At 41.8% G+C, this 19,220-nt stretch overlaps 1 protein-coding gene across 28 annotated transcripts in view; it reads left to right on the forward strand.

Moving 5' to 3' along the window:
- Positions 1 to 19,220, forward strand: part of LOC118675254 (ABI family member 3 binding protein) — a 257,719-nt gene that overhangs the window by 236,224 nt on the left and 2,275 nt on the right. For all 28 annotated transcript variants that reach the window (XM_036347661.1, XM_036347632.1, XM_036347642.1 and 25 more), the window contains 4 exons: positions 14,487 to 14,566; positions 15,365 to 15,394; positions 15,987 to 16,148; positions 18,861 to 18,983. In XM_036347661.1, coding sequence (XP_036203554.1) covers positions 14,487 to 14,566; positions 15,365 to 15,394; positions 15,987 to 16,148; positions 18,861 to 18,983 — 395 coding nt within the window. The remainder of the gene's footprint in view (positions 1 to 14,486; positions 14,567 to 15,364; positions 15,395 to 15,986; positions 16,149 to 18,860; positions 18,984 to 19,220) is intronic.

Below are 19,220 nucleotides of genomic sequence, written 5' to 3' on the forward strand. Positions count from 1 at the left end.
AGTGTGAGAGGTGAAAAGTGGACCGAAAAGAGAGTCAGCACAGAGAGGTGGCAGCACAGAGAGGTGCAAGCTAGGTTGTGGAGAGCCTTCCATGCCAGGTCAGGAAAATGGGTCAAGGGATGAGGAGAACTTGAAGGAGGGTAACTGGGGAGGGACTTGTTCTTTCATTTTTGTTTTCATTTTGACTTTCATTTAGTTGAAAAAATCATTTTTATACTTGAGCTACTTATAATGAGTGACTGTTGGTGAAATAAATCTACCAAAAAAGAACATTTTGTTAATGGCGTGTAAGAACGCCATTTTGGCATCTTGTTCAAGAAAAGTGCCTTTGGGCTGAGTTGCATTTTACCCTGGAATCACAGGACCAATCTGGGATTCCCCTCTGGCTTCTGGTCTAACTGCTGTGGGACGCGTGCGCATTGTTTCTGTTTTTTGCCTCAAACTGAAATACAACCATGTCCCCTTTATCCCGCCCTCATGGTGTGTGTCTTCCTTATGTCTCTTGTCCTTCGTCAGTGGGCCTTCTAAGGGAGACCCCTTACAGCCTATTCTCATCTATAGACAAAGCCCAAAGGGAGGCCCTTTCTGCGTGTGTCTTTGGGGGAGAGCAATACTAGATTTAGTTTAGGAACCCTGCTGACTTTTACTACAAGGCATAAATTTGAAGCCATTCAAGTGTGTCTGTATGTGGCTTACTCAATGTTATTTTTAGAGTTTGGCATAATTGAATGAAATCCATTAGGATATAAAGACTGTTGATGTTCATATATATGATTTCACCAGGATTTATGTCGATAGCCCCTAATGGGTCAGGATTTAAAAGCTGTATATCAGTAATCTGAAGTAAAAAAACATCTTCCCATTGGGGGCAAATATAATGCCTGTGGGTGTAGAGGTGCTCTAATGAAAATTGTTTTGCCTACAATAAATGAAACTGTGTGGCCTTCAATAGGTCCCAGTACCCAAAGAGCCTGTGAATGCATACCATGCTCTCTCAACAGAGGCATGCAAGAGATTACTTTGTCTAATTTAATGAGCAAAGGTTTTGAGCTGAAATATTAAAAACTATTTGTTGAAATCCCTATTAGTCAAAGTAACTTGATAAGTTAAGGAAGGAAGAATAAGCTGAAGTCTAATTATTTCATTGAATTTAAGGTTTCAGAAGCCTTAAAGTATCTAGAGCAGGGGTCCTCAAACTATGGCCGGCGGGCCACATGCAAATACAAATATTGTATTTGTTCCCGTTTTGTTTTTTTACTTCAAAATAAGATATGTGCAGTGTGCACAGGAATTTGTTCATAGTTTTTTTGTTTTTAAACTATAGTCCGGCCCTCCAACGGTCTGAGGGACAGTGAACTGGCCCCCTGTTTAAAAAGTTTGAGGACCCCTGATCTAGAGAAACAAAACTAACACCCATGAAACAAGCATCGTAAGACAGCATAAAAGAACATGCCAGTGTAGGACTTACACCCAGTTCTGCAATTTATCAGGAGAGAAAGCCTCATAGAGCACTTGAGACTATAACTTGGCAGTAGCGGATAGGAAGGAATGGGACAGGCTGGCAAGAAAAGAAAAAGAAACAATAGCATTCAAGTCAAATCCACGTGCATGACTTAGGTGAAATACAAGTAGTCCTCAAAGTTACTATGGACAGCAAGGCTGCAGCCAGAATAATAAAATTACGAGTTCCCAAATTTAGGTTCATTGGCTTTTTGATGCAAGCTTTTTTCAGACCATATCACATTGTAGTTTCATTCCATTGTATCTACTGCCCAACCATGGCCCAAGATTAATGCTAATAAAAGATACTGTAAAATAAAGAGGAAGTATGTACAGGATGCAGCCAGCAAGTGGTTTTCATTAGCTTATAAAGAATGACTTTGGTCACATTTCAATGCTTGGGAAAATTTTATAATCAAAATATATGGTAAAATTGAATTCCCAAAATAGGCAAACTTTGAAGTATAGCTATTCTGAAATTCCCTATTTGAAAAGCTGAAGAAGATAACTTCTAAAAGAATTTCAATCCTGCCCTGACCGGTTTGGCCCAGTGGATAGAGCATTGGCCTGTGGACTGAAAGGTCCCGGGTTCAATTCCGGTCAAGGGCGTGTGCCTTGGTTGCAGGCAACATCCCCAGTGGGGGTGTGCAGGAGGCAGCTGATCAATGTTTTTCTCTCATCGATGTTTCTAACTCTCTGTCCCTCTCCCATCCTCTCTGTAAAAAAATCAATAAAATATATTTTTTAAAAATAAAATAATAAAAGAATTCCAATCCTGGAAGGCATGTGTAAATAATTTATTTTAATAGCATTTTCCATCATTTGTCCAGACTAAAAAAAAAAAAAATAGGTGGTAATTACTGGCTAACCTTTATATACAGAGGAGGGTGGTGTAGAGAGTTAAGTGTTAGAACATTTAACACAGTTAGAACAAGGCAGAGAAAATAGGTCTGTAGAGCCTGAAAAATAGCCCACAGTATGGGACCAATGCCTTGCTGCTGGGAGGGTTCAGTTCCATACCTGCAGGAGATGTTTCTGTTTATAGAAAGTGGGGCCACACAGCTATTCTGGGGCACGTGGAGGCAGCCCCAGCCTTGTCAATGACCTAGCTAGCCCATACTCTTAAGATTTATTTTCCCCTTCTTTTTCCCCATGAAACCTCAATGTGTGCCTCTTATTGAACCTTGATGTGTGACTCGTATTGAACTAAAAGAAAAATATTAAGAAGAACCTCTCCTTTCTGGAACCAACCTCTTTGTTTACAAAGACCACTATGATAATTTTTAGTTCTGTGAACAGAACTGATAAAGTATATGACTTAAACAATTGCACCACTGCTTGCAGCAGTTCTCAACCTGTGGGTCGCAAACAATGAAAATACATCCTGCATATCAGATATTTACATTACTACTCATAACAGTAGCAAAATTATAGTTATGAAGTAGCAACGAAAATAATTTTATGGTTGGGGGTCACCACAACATGAGGAACTGTATTAAAGGGTCTCGGCATTAGGAAGGTTGGGAACCACTGGCTTAAAGGATTAGGAAGTGTGGACTAATTGATCTCCAGTCTCTCCCAACTCTAAAATGATATAATCTTATAATTTCTGAAGCCAGGCACAGAATCAGTGGGAAAACTGGAACTGAAATTAAAACCAAAACCTAGGTCAGTTTTACATCAAGTAGACTTGTCCTGATAATCCATTTTTCTTTGAATCTGTGTCTGTGGTATGCAATTTGTTTTCAGAGAAATTGTTTTTAATACTCATTTTGATAATCCATTGATGGGCCAGGTTCTTCCTGATGAACTGGTTGGGCAACATAGATGGACACACACAATTGCTGTACTAACAAAAAAGCCCTTCAACCTCACCCTTCTCTTCACCGGAGCCCGTGGCTCTCCTCACTGACTAAAAGACTGAAGAATCCACTGTGTGTGCCAGACTCACATGTGGCCCAGCAATTTCCTATGGAAAATGCACTCTGGTAATTAAATAAATCAAGTTCACTAACCTGCTCAAGTACTTCTACTGTCCTTTGTGGCTTAGGGGCGGGGGGGGGGGGCGGGGGGCGCAGTTCTTCTCTCAGGCTGAAACCTCCCAAAGTTTCCTGCAGCTGACAGCAAAGATGGTTTGGGACTATTGCTTATGTTGTTTGATTTAATACAATTTTGGCGCTAAAAGTAAACGGGAACAGAGGCAGCAACTTATAAACTGTAAATCTGGCTGAAGGAAGCGGGCATATGGAAGAGCCATTATGTCCTTCGTGGTATTTTTGTGAAATTCTGGTCTCTGCAGACCCTGTGTTGAACTTTCAGCATCTCTTCTCCTGGGCTGGGTAGAGAGGAGTAGAATAAGCTGCCAGACCTTAGCCAGTTTATCTAGTTTCATTGTAGGTATGGGCAGCAAAACAACTGCTTCATTAGAGAAGGGAGAGATATAGGGGACTGGTCACTTTTGCAACTTTTCTTCAAGCAACAGGACAGCTGAAAGCATAGAACTCCTCTAGTCTATAAAGAGACTAATCAATCCTTCTTTTCACATCACCATATTCTTTTCATTAGTTTTCACTTACAGTTTTTTAGTAGTTAGTAGAGGGGTGTCAGAAACTCACAGCAACACTATAATTACAGTGCAGCCCAGATCTTACATTTATGTCCCCCCCAGAAATGGGAGACACGAGAAACGTCTCTGAGGCACACCAAGCAGCTAGTTGGTACCTGATGCCCACTGGTACCTGCTCCCCTCCACTCTGCCCCTGACTGGGACTTACTTTGCCCTCTAAGTCCCCACAGCTCTGCCCTTTTGCTCCTCACCTGTGTTCCCAGGTCTGCATATCTGCATGTGGTGGGAACCCAGAAATGCTTGCTGTAAGCCTGCAGTGTCCTTGGAGAACTGATTGACTGGGTTTCTGTTCCCTGTTTGAGCGCCCCTGACTCTTTTCCCTCTTATTCCACTTTTTTCTCTCTCCCTGACTGATGCCTCACCTGAATGAGGCTCAGATACTTCAAGACTACACTAAGGATAAGATTAGCTAACCAAACAATTCAAACAAACAGCTAAGAGTAGCCTTTCTATATAAAAAGTAGGTTGCTTGAGGTTTTACAGAGACTTTTGTTAGAGTGAAAACCAGCTTTTTAAATCAATGGAAGTATGTAGAAAGTTCATCCACTAATGAAAAGTATAGTCAGCTCTATATTAAGGGAAATGGTTATGGAGAGGAATAAAGAAGGGAGGCAGGAGATGGCAGCACTGTCTGCCGTAGCCAGACCTGAAGAGTATTCTCAGGCTGGATCCTCTAGGCTGGCGCGTCCCTGTCTCTGACAGTTTTGCCCTACAAATTCCCACTATTTGAAACCCTAGTTTTTTTACTTTTCTGAAAATTGATATTTAATGCTTATGCTGATGTTCACAGTAATTCTCAAACTCTACCCTCTTCTTTATTATCCCACTCCTCTGGGATAAAAATTGGAGCTTAATACCAGAGAATATGTAGACTTACTATGCACCAGACCCGTTGGAATCTATTATCTCATTTAATCCTCACAAAAACCTCACACTTTTCTACCCTTTAGAGGTTATAGTTAGTCACAAGTAACATCATTACCCTCATTTTTCTACAGGGGGAAATTGAGGCTCATAGAGGTGAAATAACTTACCTGAGAGTCCCACAGCAGTGCAGCCGTGAGAACAAGTCTCTTTCCGGCTTCACCTTCACCATAGTGCCATGCTGCTCCGACAGGGAGACTTGGGAGAGTATTTTTGTTTGGGTCCATACCTACCCAGGGGAACCAGGCAGGGCATCTGCCGGGGGGACTTGCTGGGCTTGTCCTCTGAGAGGCCCAAAGGTTTGACTACAGCTGTCATCTGGACTGCACCCCATTCAGATATTCGTTTTGATTGAAGAGTTCTTATCCATGGCTTTTTAAATTTAATTTTCATTTTTATCAGAAATCCATGTACATGGTTTTAAAACTCAAATGTTACAAAAAAAACCTCAAATGTTACAAACCAGTTCATTTCTAGTCTTAAATTGTTTCCCAGAAGCAAATCTTTTCAATTATTTTATTTTTCAGCTTTATTGAGATATAATTGACAAATACATTTGTAAAGATAAAGTATTCAATATGATGATTTTTTATATATAGTGAAAGGATCCCCCCCGCCCCACTACACACACACACACACACACACACACGTTAATTAACACATCCAACACCAAGTATACATTTGAATTTTACTCTCTTCACACATTTCAATTATACAATAAAATGTTCTATATTACATCCTTAGGCCTTATTCATTGCACAACTGAAAGTTTATACCCTTTTACAAGTTCTATTTCCCCTACCCTCTAGCCCCTGGCAACCACTTTTCTACTCTGTTTCTGTGAGTTTGAGTTGTTGTTGTTTTTTAGATTCCACATATAGGTGATACTGTGCAGCATTTGTCTTTCTCTGTTTGCCTTATTTCACTTAGCATAATGCCCTCCAGGTCCAACCCATTATTGCAAATGTAATATTTCTTTCTTTTGTATGTGTGGGTGTGGCAGGGGGGTTGCTGTTGTTTTTGTTAATCATTACCGAGTGGGAGGGAGAGAGGGAGGGAGGGAGAGAGACAGACAGAGAGAGAGAGATAGAGAGAGAGAAACATCAATGTGAGAGAGACACATCAATTGGTTACCTCCCGCATGTGCCCTGAATGGATCTGGAAACAAACCTGCCATTGCTTCCTACCATTGTAGTCAGAAAATATGCTTGCTTTGATTTCAGTTTTTTAAAATTTATTAAGACTGTTTTGTTTTGTGGCCTAACATATGATCTATCCTGAAGAATGTTCCATGTGTGCCTGAGAACAATGTATATTCTATTCTTCTCAGATGCAATGTTCTGTATATATTTGTTAGGTCCATTTGATATAACATACAGTTTAAGTTTAATGTTTCCTTATTAATTTTCTGTCTGGATGATCTATCCATTGTTATAAGTAAGGTATTGAAATCCTCTGTGCCCCACCCCCAATTGCTGTCTGTTTTTCCCTTCAGATCTGTTAATATTTGCTTTATATATTAAAGTGCTCTTATGTTGGGTGCATAAATATTTACAAGTGTTATATTTTCTTGATGAAGTGACACATTTGTCATTATACAATCATCTTCTTTGTCTCTTGTTACAGTCTTTGGCTTAAAATCTATTTTGTCTGATATAAGTATAGAACCCTGCTTTGTTTGGGTTCTATTTTCATAACATCTTTTTCCATCCCTTCATTTTTAGTCTGTGTCCTTAAAGCTGAAATGAGTCTCTTATAGGCAGCATATATTTGGGTCTTGGGTTTTTTGTCCACTAAAACTACTCTATGTTTAACTAATCCATATACATTTAAAGTAATTAGATAATTTAATCCATATACATTTAAAGTAATTGTTAATAGGTATGGACTTACTATTGCTATTTTGTTCACTGTTTCTGGCTGTTTTGTAATTCTTTTGCTCCTATTTTTCTCTCTTGCTCTCTTCCTTTGTGATTTGATGATTTTCTGTAGTCTTTTGCATTTATTTTTCTCTTTATCTTTTATCTATCTACTATAGGTTATAACTTTGTGTTATCACAAGGCTTACATAAAACATCTTCTACTTCTAACAGTCTGTTTTAAGCTGATAATAACTTCAAATGCATACAAAAGCTCTACATTTTTGCACTCTCTTCTTCACATTTTGCTTTTGATGACACAATTTAAAATTTTTTACATTGTGCATCCATTATCAAGTTATTGTGGTATAGTTACTTTTGATACTTTTTTCATCTTTGTATTAGTTATGTAACTTACCCACCAGATTACAACACTAGGATATTCTGAATTTTACTATATATTTACTTTTACCCAGTGAGTTATATATTTTCATGTTTTCCTCTCATTAATTTAGCATTGTTTAGTTTCAGCTTTAAAAACTCTCTTTATCTCTTCTTGTAAGGTTGGTGTAGCTTTTGTTTGGGAAATTCGTTCTCTTTCCTTCAATTCTGAAAGACAACTTTGCCAGGTAGTTTTTTTATTTCAGGCACTTTGAATATATCATGCCACTCCCTTCTGACCTGAAAAGCTTCTGCTGAAAAATCTAATAGTCTTATGAGAGTTCCCTTGTACATAACAAGCTGTTTTCTCTTGCTGCTTTTAAGATTCTCTCCTTGTCTATAGCATTTGACAATTTAATAATAATGTTGTCTCAGTGTGGATCTCTTTGGATTATCTATATTTGGATATCTGGACTTCCTGGATCTGGATGTCTCTTACCCCAGGTTAGGGAAGTTTTCAGTTATTATTTCTTTAAATACGCTTTTGCCCCTTTCTCTCACCTCCTTCTGGAACCCCTATAATTCATATCATGATCTGCTTGTGTTTCATATGTCCCTTAAGCTATCCTCTTTTTCTTTCTTTTTTCCTTTTTACTCCTTTGATTGGATAAATTCTAGTGCCCTGTGAGGTTTGCTGATCCTTTCTTCTACTTGATTTAGTCTGCTGTTAAACTCTAATGATTTTTTTTTTCAGTTCAGTTATTGTATTCTTCAGCTATATGTTTTCTATTTTGTACTTTTTACTATTTTCTTTGTTGACATTTTCACTTTGTTCATGCATTGTTCTCCTGGTCTTAATAAACATCTTTACAATTGTTATTTTGAACATTCTATCTGGTAAATAACTTATGTTCATTTCATTAAGATCTGTTTCTGGAGATTTTTCTTGTGGTTTTGTTTTTGTTTTGTTTTGATTTTGGACCATATTCCTGTTTCTTCATTTCTTTGATTCTCTTTGGTGATCTCTAAACATGAGATAAAACAGCCACCTCTCCTAGTCTTGATAGACTATCTACACTAATAAAAGAGAAACATGGTAATTGGCGTACGACCGCTACCCTTTTCATTGGCTAATCAGCGAGATATGCAAATTAACTGTCAGCCAAGATGGCAGCCGGCAGCCAGGCAGCTTGAAACTAACATGAGGCTTGCTTGCCTCAGTGAAGGAGGATCTTGGAGGAAACCAACGTTCCCTGCCTGTGGCTGCAGGCCTCTGAGCGGGCAGTTTAAGAAACATTGTAACAAATACCGCCGGACTTCAGCCAGCAGATTCGCAACATTGTAAGCAAAGGCCAGAAACCTACTTTCAGCACCGGAGGGAGGCCTAAGAGCTGGAGCCAAGCCTCAAGGTAAAGCTGGCCCAGAATAAAAAAAAAAAAAAAGAAAAAAAGGAGCAGTTGGGAGCTTCAGTCACTCCCAGCCTGAAAACAGCCCTCAGCCCCTCACCCAGACTGGCCAGGCACCCCAGTGGGGACCCCCACACTGATCCAGGACACCCTTCAGGGCAAACCAGCCGGCCCCACCCATGCACCAGGCCTCTACCCTATATAGTAAAAGGGTAATATGCCTCCTGGCACGGGGATCAGCGTGACAGGGGGCAGCGCCCAAACCCCCTGATCGCCCTGCGGCTCTGTGTGTGACAGGGGGCGGGGCCCCAACCCCCTGAGCAGCCCTGCTCTGTGCCTGATAGGGGGGAGCTTCCCAACTCCCCCCCCCCACGGGCCCTGCTCTGTGTGTGATGGGGTAGAGCCATAACCTCCCCATCGGCCCTGCCCTGAGTGTGACAGTGGTGGCACCCCAACCCCCTGATCGGCCCTGTTCTGTGGGTGATAGAGGGCGGTGCCCCAACCCCCTGATGGGCTCTGCTCTGTGTGTGACGGGGGCAGCGCCCCAACCTCTGGATTGGCCCTGCTCTGTGCGTGACAGGGGGTGGCGCTGCAACCTCCCCATCAACCCTGCCTTGAGTGTGACAGGGGACGGTGCCCCAACCCCCCAATTGGCCCTACCCTGAGCGTGACTGAGGGTGGCATCACAACCTCCCAATCTGCCCTGCTCTGTGCATGACGGGGCGGCGCCCCAACTCCCCAATTGGCCCTGCTCTGAGCCCGACCAGGGGCTTCACCTAGGGATTGGGCCTGCCCTCTGCCACCTGGGAGCAGGCCTAAGCCAGCAGGTCGTTATCTCCCGAGGGGTCCCAGACTGCGAGAGGGCACAGGCTGGGCTGAGGGACCCTTCCCCCCACCCCCCCGAGTGCACAAAAATTTGTGCACTGGGCCTCTAGTTCTTATTATAAAAGTGAATCACTTTGATCAATCCAGCCAAGTTTCTAGTTGTCTCTCAAGCCTCTGAGAGTGTCCAAGCCACTTTCCTTGTTTCTATAGTGGCTTCAGGAGTTGAGTGTGTGCCAAAACCTGTCAGTGTCCCAAAAATGAGAATGGCAGTCAGCACGTAGATGCAGGCTGATTATAAACTGGACCCTCAGGTAGCAGCTGGGCAATTATGTAGTTAAACCCCTTCTAGGGAAACACTGGGAGATGGGTGTTTTTGCCTACTTCCTCTCTGCTGGGCCCAGATATAGCTGTGGGGAGAAGGGAATACTCCTGCACCTGTTAAGAATGCTTCATTTGATACAGTACTGGGGGTGCTGAGGAATTCAAGCCCCATTGGCTCTCAGAGCCAGGTAATCTGGGGGCCATCCCTTGGGCAGCAGCCACAAAAGCTGGAGTGCCAGCCATTTGCAAAAATTCCTTCCAGAGAGACACTAGTAACTTGGTTTTGTTGTTGGAGTGGGCTGAAGAGAGAGGGCAGGAAAGGTGTTTGCTGTTTCCGTCTCTGGGGAGTATTGCAGCCAGTCACTAGATGTGTGCTGAGGTTAGAAACCTCATCCTCAGGTAGAGTATGCGGGAGGTTTTGCCTATTTCCTCTGCTCTAATCACTGGATGGGGGTGGGAGGTGAGTGCTCAATGCATTTGTGAATAACTGGGTTTTGTTTTGCTATATTCTTAAGGGTCTCATAGACACAATCCCCATTGGCTTTCAGAAATGGGTATTTAGAGAGTCTTAGAAGTTGAGAAAAGTATCACAAATGTTGGCAAAATCCAGATGCTAGATTTGACGTCCAAACCCTTTGCTCCTCAGGGAAAAGCCAGTAGTTGGGAGTCTGCTCCTGATCGTATGGCCCTGTGGCAGGGGGCTCTGTCAAGTGTCTCAGCCTTTTCTAGGCATTTTGATGTGGGTGGGTGTTCTGTCATTTGCCAATGTGTAGGAGCTGTTCGGCTAGTTTCTGGATCACTTTCATTAGGAATGTGCAGTTATACATTCGCTGTGTCTGTAGGAGGAGGGGAGCTCAGAAGCCTATGTCACCATCTTGGTCACCTCTGCAATTTCCAATTATTTTAGCTATTTCTTTGGTCAATTAAATCCGTATTTCTAGACTGACTATTTCTCAGAATGATCAAATACTCAGGTCATCTATATGTTCCATGTACTTTTTTTATGGCAACATCTCCTGGAATTCCTCAACATCATCATCTTTTGGCTCTCTCCTATGTTCAATAACCTAGCTCGTAATCTCCTGCCTCCCTTCTTTGTTTACGCCCTCACATTGTGGCACTTCTTCAGAAATACATCTTGGAAAAAAGCTTAAGGAAGATAATATTTTTTAGTCTTTGCATATCTGAAAATATCCTTGTTTTACTCTAATACTACCATTTAGCTAGACATGGAGTTTAGGATACAATGAAGATTTTTGAAGACATTGTTCCATTGTTTTCTAGCTTCCAGTGCTGCTAGGAAGTCAAATGTTATTCTGATTCTGCGTCCTTTGAATGGGACCTATTTTCTTCTCAGAAACTTAAAATCATTTCTTTACCCCCATACTCTGAAATTTTGGAACATTTGTGCTTTGGAGGTTTTTTTCTTTTTTCATTTTTCTGGGTGTACATTGGGCCTTTGTAATCTGCAAACTCATGTCTTTCAGTTCTGAGAAATTACATAATTTCCAGGATAATTTCCTACCCTTCTTTTCCCCTATCTCTTCTAGAACCCACTACTTAGGTATTGTATTCCCTGAAATAATCCTATTTTCTTATTTTCTCTCACTTTTCATTTCTTTTTGTTCATGTATTTGTAAAACTTCCTTAGCTTGATCTTCCAAATCTTCAAAGTATTATTTAAATAGCTTTATTGTGCTTTATAACTTTTTAATATAGCATCCCATGCTTATTTCCTATGTATAATCAATATTGACCTACAATGTCATAGACCTTGTGATATAATGTGCTTCTTGGGGAAAAACTTTGCCACTTCAATATTTTCTCTTTATATAGGGTTTAATCTGCCAAAAATATGTACCTTTTAGTCCCCATGCTGTTAAATTTACTTTAAAATGATTTCTTCAAAACTTGTCAAGTATCACAAAATGTTGGCAAAAAAACAAAGTTTCTTAGGAGTATTTGTGGCCACACTACAAATAGAGCTGAAGTATAAATAACTGCAAGATAAAAAGACAAGGAGATGGTTCCAGCAATCAGAGTTAGCCAAAGCACAGGGCTGTTGGCAGTGGCCTGGAATGTGGGATGCATTGCCCACTTGAATCAAAGTCCAGATGCCTGTGGTTTCTTTTTTCCATTATCAGTTCATCATACTGGTTTGTTTTTGTTTTAAGGTCATCAGGCTTCTGAGCAAGAATCTCATCTCTAGAAAATATTCCATGCCAAAACTCCCTATGTATGTGCAATTTATTTAAATGAGTGACATGTGGTTTCATATCGGCATTCTCTTATTGCAAATGATAAATGGCATCTTATATCAGTTGATTAGGTTACAAAATGCTTTGCTGTGCAGTCTCAGTAAAAACCCAGTACATTTTTTTTTTTACATATTATTATTTATTTCTGAAAGGAAGGGACAGGGAGAGAAACATCAATGAGAGAGAATCATTGATCGGCAGCCTGCTGCATGCCCTCTACTGGAGATCGAGCCCACAACCCGGGCATATGCCAACCAGAATCAAACCCGGGACTCTCCAGTCCGCAGGCCGATGCTCTATCACCTGAGCAAAACCGGCTAGGGCAACCCTGTAAATTTTAACCTTCATTTCACAAAGGTTGTAAAAGCAGACAGCACAATGGTTAAGAGCCTCAACATTCTTAACTGAAAAAATGGGATAACATTGATCTCTTAGGGTTTGTGTGTTACTTTATATACACAGAATGATTAATGTGTCTGGTATATAGTAAGCACCCCTACAGGGGTTGCCATTGTTGTAATGCTAGAATCTGTCTTAAGGATTCCAGCAGTGTGTTAATGCTGTCATCCTGTTTTTCACTTATTTGTAAAATATCTTCCTTTTGTTTGTTCTGCATTCTTATTCAATTACAGACTTCTCAAAAAATGGGAATTATCTACCAAAAGCCTATACAAATTTGAGACTCACCATACTATCAGCTGACTCAAATTGATTTTGCATCCAAAATACTTTCTGCATCCAAAACTCCTAGTTTTAGGCAAATGGAAACTAGCTTTACTATTTGAATTTCTTAAAAGGATGTGCTCTGCTTAAGTATTCTATGAATTACATTTCTCAGTTATTGCATAGCAATTTAATGTGTACTTCTTTTTTTTTTTTTAATATATTTTATTGATTTTTTTACAGAGAGGAAGGGAGAGAGATAGAGAGCCAGAAACATCGATGAGAGAAACATCGATCAACTGCCTCCTGCACATCTCCTACTGGGGATATGCTCACAACCAAGGTACATGCCCCTGACCGGAATTGAACCTGGGACCTTTCAGTCCGCAGGCCGACGCTCTATCCACTGAGCCAAACCGGTTTCGGCTAATGTGTACTTCGTAAGGATATAATCAAACATATAACTCCAAAAAGATCTGGGTTTATTTGGGTGTGTTTTTTTTTTATCCTCATGAGAGGATTTATTTACTAATTTTAGAGAGAGGCAAGGAGAGGGAGAGAAAGAAAAAGATCCTTCTGTTGCCTCCTGTATGCACCCTGACCAGAGCTTGAACCTGCAATCTGTTTTGGTGTATGGGCTGATGTTCCAACTGAGCCATCCGCCAGGCCTGTGTTTTGGTTTTTAACATGAAAGCTAAGAGCCTACCAGGGGTGGGCAAACTTTTTGACACGAGGGCCACAATGGGTTCTTAAACTGGACCGGAGGGCCGGAACAAAAGCATGGATTGAGTGTTTGTGTGAACTAATATAAATTCAAAGTAAACATCATTACATAAAAGGGTACGGTCTTTTTTTTTTTAGTTTTATTCATTTCAAACGGGCCAGATCCAGCCCGCGGGCCGTAGTTTGCCCACGGCTGGCCTAGCCCATGTGAATCTGATTTGCAGAGACGAGAGAACTCTGCCTTTGTGCCTGTGCTCTTCAAGAGGTGACACTTCCGTGTCCCTATCCTGGAGATGATGTGGCTTCCTGTGGTCCACAGAAGACCTGAGTTCCAGGGAACACAACCAGGAAGTCCTTGTAAAGACATTTTTTCATGTGCATTTGTTTCCATAGCTTAGTCTAATAGTTTCCAAATGTCAATGGAAGCAGGATTCAGCTCAGGAACTTGTTATAAATTCCTACCTGGACCCCCTCAAAAATTTGATTCGATAGGATGGAGCAACAAATCTGCATTTAAAACAAACTTTCCCCACAGCTGCTGCTATGCGATTCCAACATAGGTAGTGCAAACCCCACAAAGAGAAACACTGCCTAAGTCTAAGGCTTTGAGGGTTGGGCTAAAAGGAATAAAAAGGGCTCTCCCTATTTCTTTCCCCCAGGAAGTAGTTGAAACACCTAGAGAAAACCGAGGGTCCTTGTTGCTGGAATTGGTCTGGGTCCACCACATACCTCTTTCCTATATATCCATTACCAACTTGCCCAGTTATTTCTACTAATTTGGACTTTTTTAAACAGACAACTATTTTATTAACTTAACCCTGTTCTTATACAAAGCATTACACAAGCTGTTTAGAAAGTTAAGATTCAATATTTTGTTTTCCTTTCCTTGTGCTTCTAGAACATATGTCCATTCAAAGCAGATTCAGGATGTTAGTATACAAGGGGATGTTGTCTCCCCTGAAGAATGTATTACAATTTATTTTCATTTCCCCCTACACAGCTATGAGTTCCAGGTGAAACCAAAAAACCCACTCGGAGAAGGCCCGCCCAGCACCACAGTGGCTTTCAGCACTGAATCAGGTAATCACGTCAACAGCAACTCCCAACAAGGATGTAGAGGGCTACAGTGTTTTGCAACAGGGAACTTGTCTGAAACCCAGCCAAACACTATGTATAGTTTCTTGAATTCCCAAAAATCATCTATGGGACAAAACCAATTGTGGACGATGCCCAGAAGGAAAGACCACTTATGTTTTTCCTCATATATTTTGATGTAAGAAAAAAATTAGGTATAACAGTTTAAAAGAAAAGTGTTTAATCTATACTCAAAAATCTAGTGAACTAATGGTCTTCTGTATGCCAGCAACAATGCCTAGAATCAAAATATCAGACATGCTGAGCCATACATCTTAAAAGGAAACCTCATTTGATACGTTTGTTTTCTGATAAGCAGCTGTGAAGTTCTCTTTTGCGAGCAACTAAGCTCCAATTCCCTAATGAAATAAATATATGCTCACAGCATCATTTGTATAATTTTACACCAACTGCAGTTCATGGCACGTTGGTGATTTATCATCAGTAATTTTTGTATGAAACTAAGAGGAGGCTTTTAAAACGGAAGTGAAAGCTAGAACAGCAATGAAGATGTCTAACTACTCAAATCACAAATAAAAGATACAGCTGACTATCTGGCAGAAGATTTCCAATTGAGACCATTTCCAAAACAACACCCACACACTTTCCAGTTCCATTTTAGAAAGAGTAAAGTATTTTGTGGGTAAAATTTCTTTACTGTAAGCACCCAGCTTCTGCACTGTGCCCCTGGAACACTGAGACCTACTCACTTAATAACTTCTGACTGTTGCCATTTCTCCTCAGCGGATCCGAGAGTGAGCGAGCCAGTTTCTGGTAAGTACCTGTCTTGATGTGAACCTAACTACATGCTTTTCTAAACTGATTCCACTACCCAGACATGGCAGAATGTAAGTCATGATATCAATCAGGTGCGAATGTGTATCCAGAACACTCAGTTTCATCAAGAGTCTGATGTTTTGGGAACCAGTTGGATATTTTGAAGCTTGCTTTCATTCATGTACCAAATTTTCTGTATAATAACTGTCAAGATATAATACCCTCATTTCCACTTTTAATAACAAGTCAGATTAGAGCAGCTGTTTAAATTGTGTATGCTGCAACACAAAACAAAACCTGAATTCTCTCAGGATGCTGTCTACATCTAGCACTGCAAAGGCTATTCAACACCTAAAAATACACCTCTACAACTTTATCACTATTGACAGGAACTTAAGTGGGGCCTTATGTGTTTAACTCCTATAATATTTTGGCTCCAATATTTAGCATTGGAGAAAACCAGCTGTCAGCAAGTTGACAGTGAACTTTGCAAACTGTTTTTTGTTTGTTTGTTTTTTAAAGCTTTTAGGACAGCTCTTCAGCACCAAAATCAGATACTAAACTCAAATCTTATGTTTTCCTTATGCAGGAGGAAGAGATGCCATCTGGACAGAAAGACCCTTTGATTCAGACTCTTACTCAGAATGTAAAGGCAAACAGTATGTCAAAAGGACTTGGTATAAAAAGTTTGTAGGGGTGCAGCTATGCAACTCCCTTAGATACAAGATTTATCTGAGCGACTCCCTCACAGGTAAGCAAGACTACCTGCTGTTTTGAGTCTTGTCTATCAGGAAATGCTTTGCAGCATTCTGTAAAACTTGGTTTTTTCTTTGGACAGAAACTAAGGTATGATGTAAATACAAATATTCTTTTTGAACAAGAAATAGCCTAGAAAACAAGGATTTAAGACATGCTATTAGAAGGTAAACAATGAAAATGCAATTTGAACAGTGCTATCATGGCAAACTTGAATGTAAAGACACTAGCCACATTCAAGCTCAATTTTGTTACAGCCAACCAAAGATAAAAACCTTACTGATAATAAAATGGGTGTATCTAACAGTCCTCATGGGAGGAATATGACAATCAAAATTTTAAGTCTATTAACGACAAGATCAAGATTACAACAACTGGCTGGAAAGGCTATGTAACCCCTTGCTCCAGACCCAGCAGCTTATTTTCACTTCTCTACTCCTACAATAAAAATTTTAAACAAATAAGGCTGAGAAAGGTAGGCATTTGTTCAATTATTCAATAGTATCTGCTTTATTCAGACATTGTTCTAGGTGTTAAGGACAAACAGCAAACAAGACACAAGCAAGCCCTCTTGTAGCTTACAATCTAGTTGTAGTGCTTTGAAAAAAAACTTAAAGAGTGGAACAAAACGGCTGAATGGAAGCTCCTTTAATTAGAAGTGCTAGGAAAAGCCTCTCTGAAAAGATAACACTGTGCCAGGAAGAAAACTACGAGAAGGCACCAACCAAGCAAAGATCTAGGGGAAAGCAAAGATGGAGGGAAGAGAAACTCAAAGGCCTGTGGCACAACATGCACAGCCAGTTCCACTGGTGTGGCTGAGGCTTAGTAAGAGGAAGACAAGGCAGGCAGGTGTGAAATCATGTGACACTTTGGGTTTTCTTCTGAGTACAACAGGAGTTTGCTGGAGAGATTTATGGGAGTAACATTACCTGAGAAGCATTTTTAAAACATGTAGGCTATGAGAGGAAGAAAGGAAGAATAGAGGCAAAATGAAAAACAGGAATGTCAGCTGGGAGACCATTTCATAGTTCAGTCAAAGGGCACTGATGGCTTGAACTAGGGCAAAAGTACAAGATCAGGAAAGAATGATTATTTGGAACAATGTGATTATTTCAGAACTAGAGGCCTGGTGCATCCGTGGACCAGTGGGGTCCCTCAGCCTGGCCTGTGCCCTCTTGCAATCCAGGACCCCTCGGGGGATGTCAGACTGCCGGTTTTGGCCCTATCCTCACAGGCCAGGCAGCCAGGGAGGAGCCCGGGCTGGGTGCTGCGCAGCTCCCGCTCATCCTGGCCCCGCTGCGCCTACCACCACAGCTCGGTAGCGAGCCGCCGGGGAGACAGGAGAGGCTCACCGCAACTGCACTTGCCAGCCATGAGCCTGGCGTCTGGCACTCCCACTGTGGGAGTGCACTGACCACCAGGGGGCAGCTCCTGCGTTGAGCATCTGGTCAGTGCGTTGATCAGTGCATGTCATACCGGCCAATCGTCCAGGTGCTTGGGCTTTTATATATTATACTAGAGGCCCAGTGCACAAAAATTTGTGCACTCGGGGGTAGGGGGTCCCTCAACCCAGCCTGTGCCCTTTTGCAGTCTGGGACCCCTCGGGGGTGACCACTTGCTGGCTTAGGCCTGCTCCCCAGGGGATTGTGCCTAAGATGGCAATCAGACATCCTCTGGCAGCCCGGCAGCCCTCGGGGGATGTCCACTTGCCAGCGGGGAGCAGAACTAAGCTGCAGTCGGACATCCTTAGTGCTGCTGAGGAGGCAGGAGAGGCTCCCACCACCACCACTGTACTGGCAGCCATCAGCCTGGCTTGTGGCTGAGCAGAGCTCCCCCCCAGTGAGAGCGCACTGACCACCAGAGGGCAGCTCCTGCATTGAGCGTCTGCCCCCTGGTGGTCAGTGTGTGTCATAGTGACCAGTCATTCCCAGTCTTTCTGCTGTTAGGGTCAGTTTGCATATTACCCTTTTACTATATAGGATAGAGGCCTGGTGCATGGGAGGGGACCGGCTGGTTTGCTCTGAAGGATGTCCCAGATCAGGGTGGGGGTCCCCACTGGGGTGCCTGGCCAGCCTGGATGACGGGCTGATGGCTGTTTGCAGCTGGTCACACCCCCTTCAGGGTGGGGGTCCCAACTGGGGTGCCTGGCCAGTCTGGGTGAGGGGCTGAGGGCCATTTTCAGGCTGGCGGGTGACTGAAGCTCCCAGCCTCTTTTTTTCTTCTTTTTTTTATTCTGGGATTTATTTACCTTCTATGGCTGTCACTGGAGCTGAGAGCCGGCTCCAGCTCTGAGGCCGTGGCTGGCTGAAAGCAGATATCTGGGTTTGTTTAAATTCTATAATTGAAACTCTGTTACCATCACTGGCGCTCTAAGCTTTGAGCCCGCTACCGGCTAAAAGCAGGTTTCTGGAGTTTGTTTAGCTTCTATAGTTGCAACATTGTTGCATCCGGAGCACAGAGCTGGGCTGTGGCAGGCGGGGAACCTTGGCTTCCTCTGTCACTGGAGCAAGCAAGCCTCATGTTCGCTTCAGCTGCATGGCTGCCGGCCGCCATCTGGGCTGGCAGTTAATTTGCATATCGTGCTGATTAGCCAATGGGAAGGGTAGCGAAGTTATGGTTAATTACCATGTTTCTCTATTATTAGATAGGATAGTATCGTATTAAAGAAAGTAACATTTTATGATCCTTTTAATTTTTGGTTCTTCAGGAAAATTTTATAACATAGGCGATCAGAGAGGCCATGGAGAAGATCACTGCCAATTTGTGGACTCGTTTTTAGATGGACGCACAGGACAGCAACTGACTTCTGAGCAGTTACCCACAAAAGAAGGTATGTTTTCTGAGCCTCCTCAAAAGCAGGACGGTTTTATAAATTGACCCAAAAAGAATTCAAGCTGAGGAAAGCAATCACTTTAAAAATAATTCTATGCTAGAACTGTTATAATTATATAGCTAGAAAGAAAAAAATTTTAAAAGACCTTACTTAGTATAAAGACCTTAATGAAAGTTTCTCAACTTTCCTCCCAGCCCCTAAGACTCTATTCCTTAGGGCCAAGGAAAGCTACAC

The sequence above is a fragment of the Myotis myotis genome, unplaced genomic scaffold, assembly GCF_014108235.1.
Source record: "Myotis myotis isolate mMyoMyo1 unplaced genomic scaffold, mMyoMyo1.p scaffold_m19_p_2, whole genome shotgun sequence".
Lineage (NCBI taxonomy): Eukaryota > Metazoa > Chordata > Mammalia > Chiroptera > Vespertilionidae > Myotis > Myotis myotis.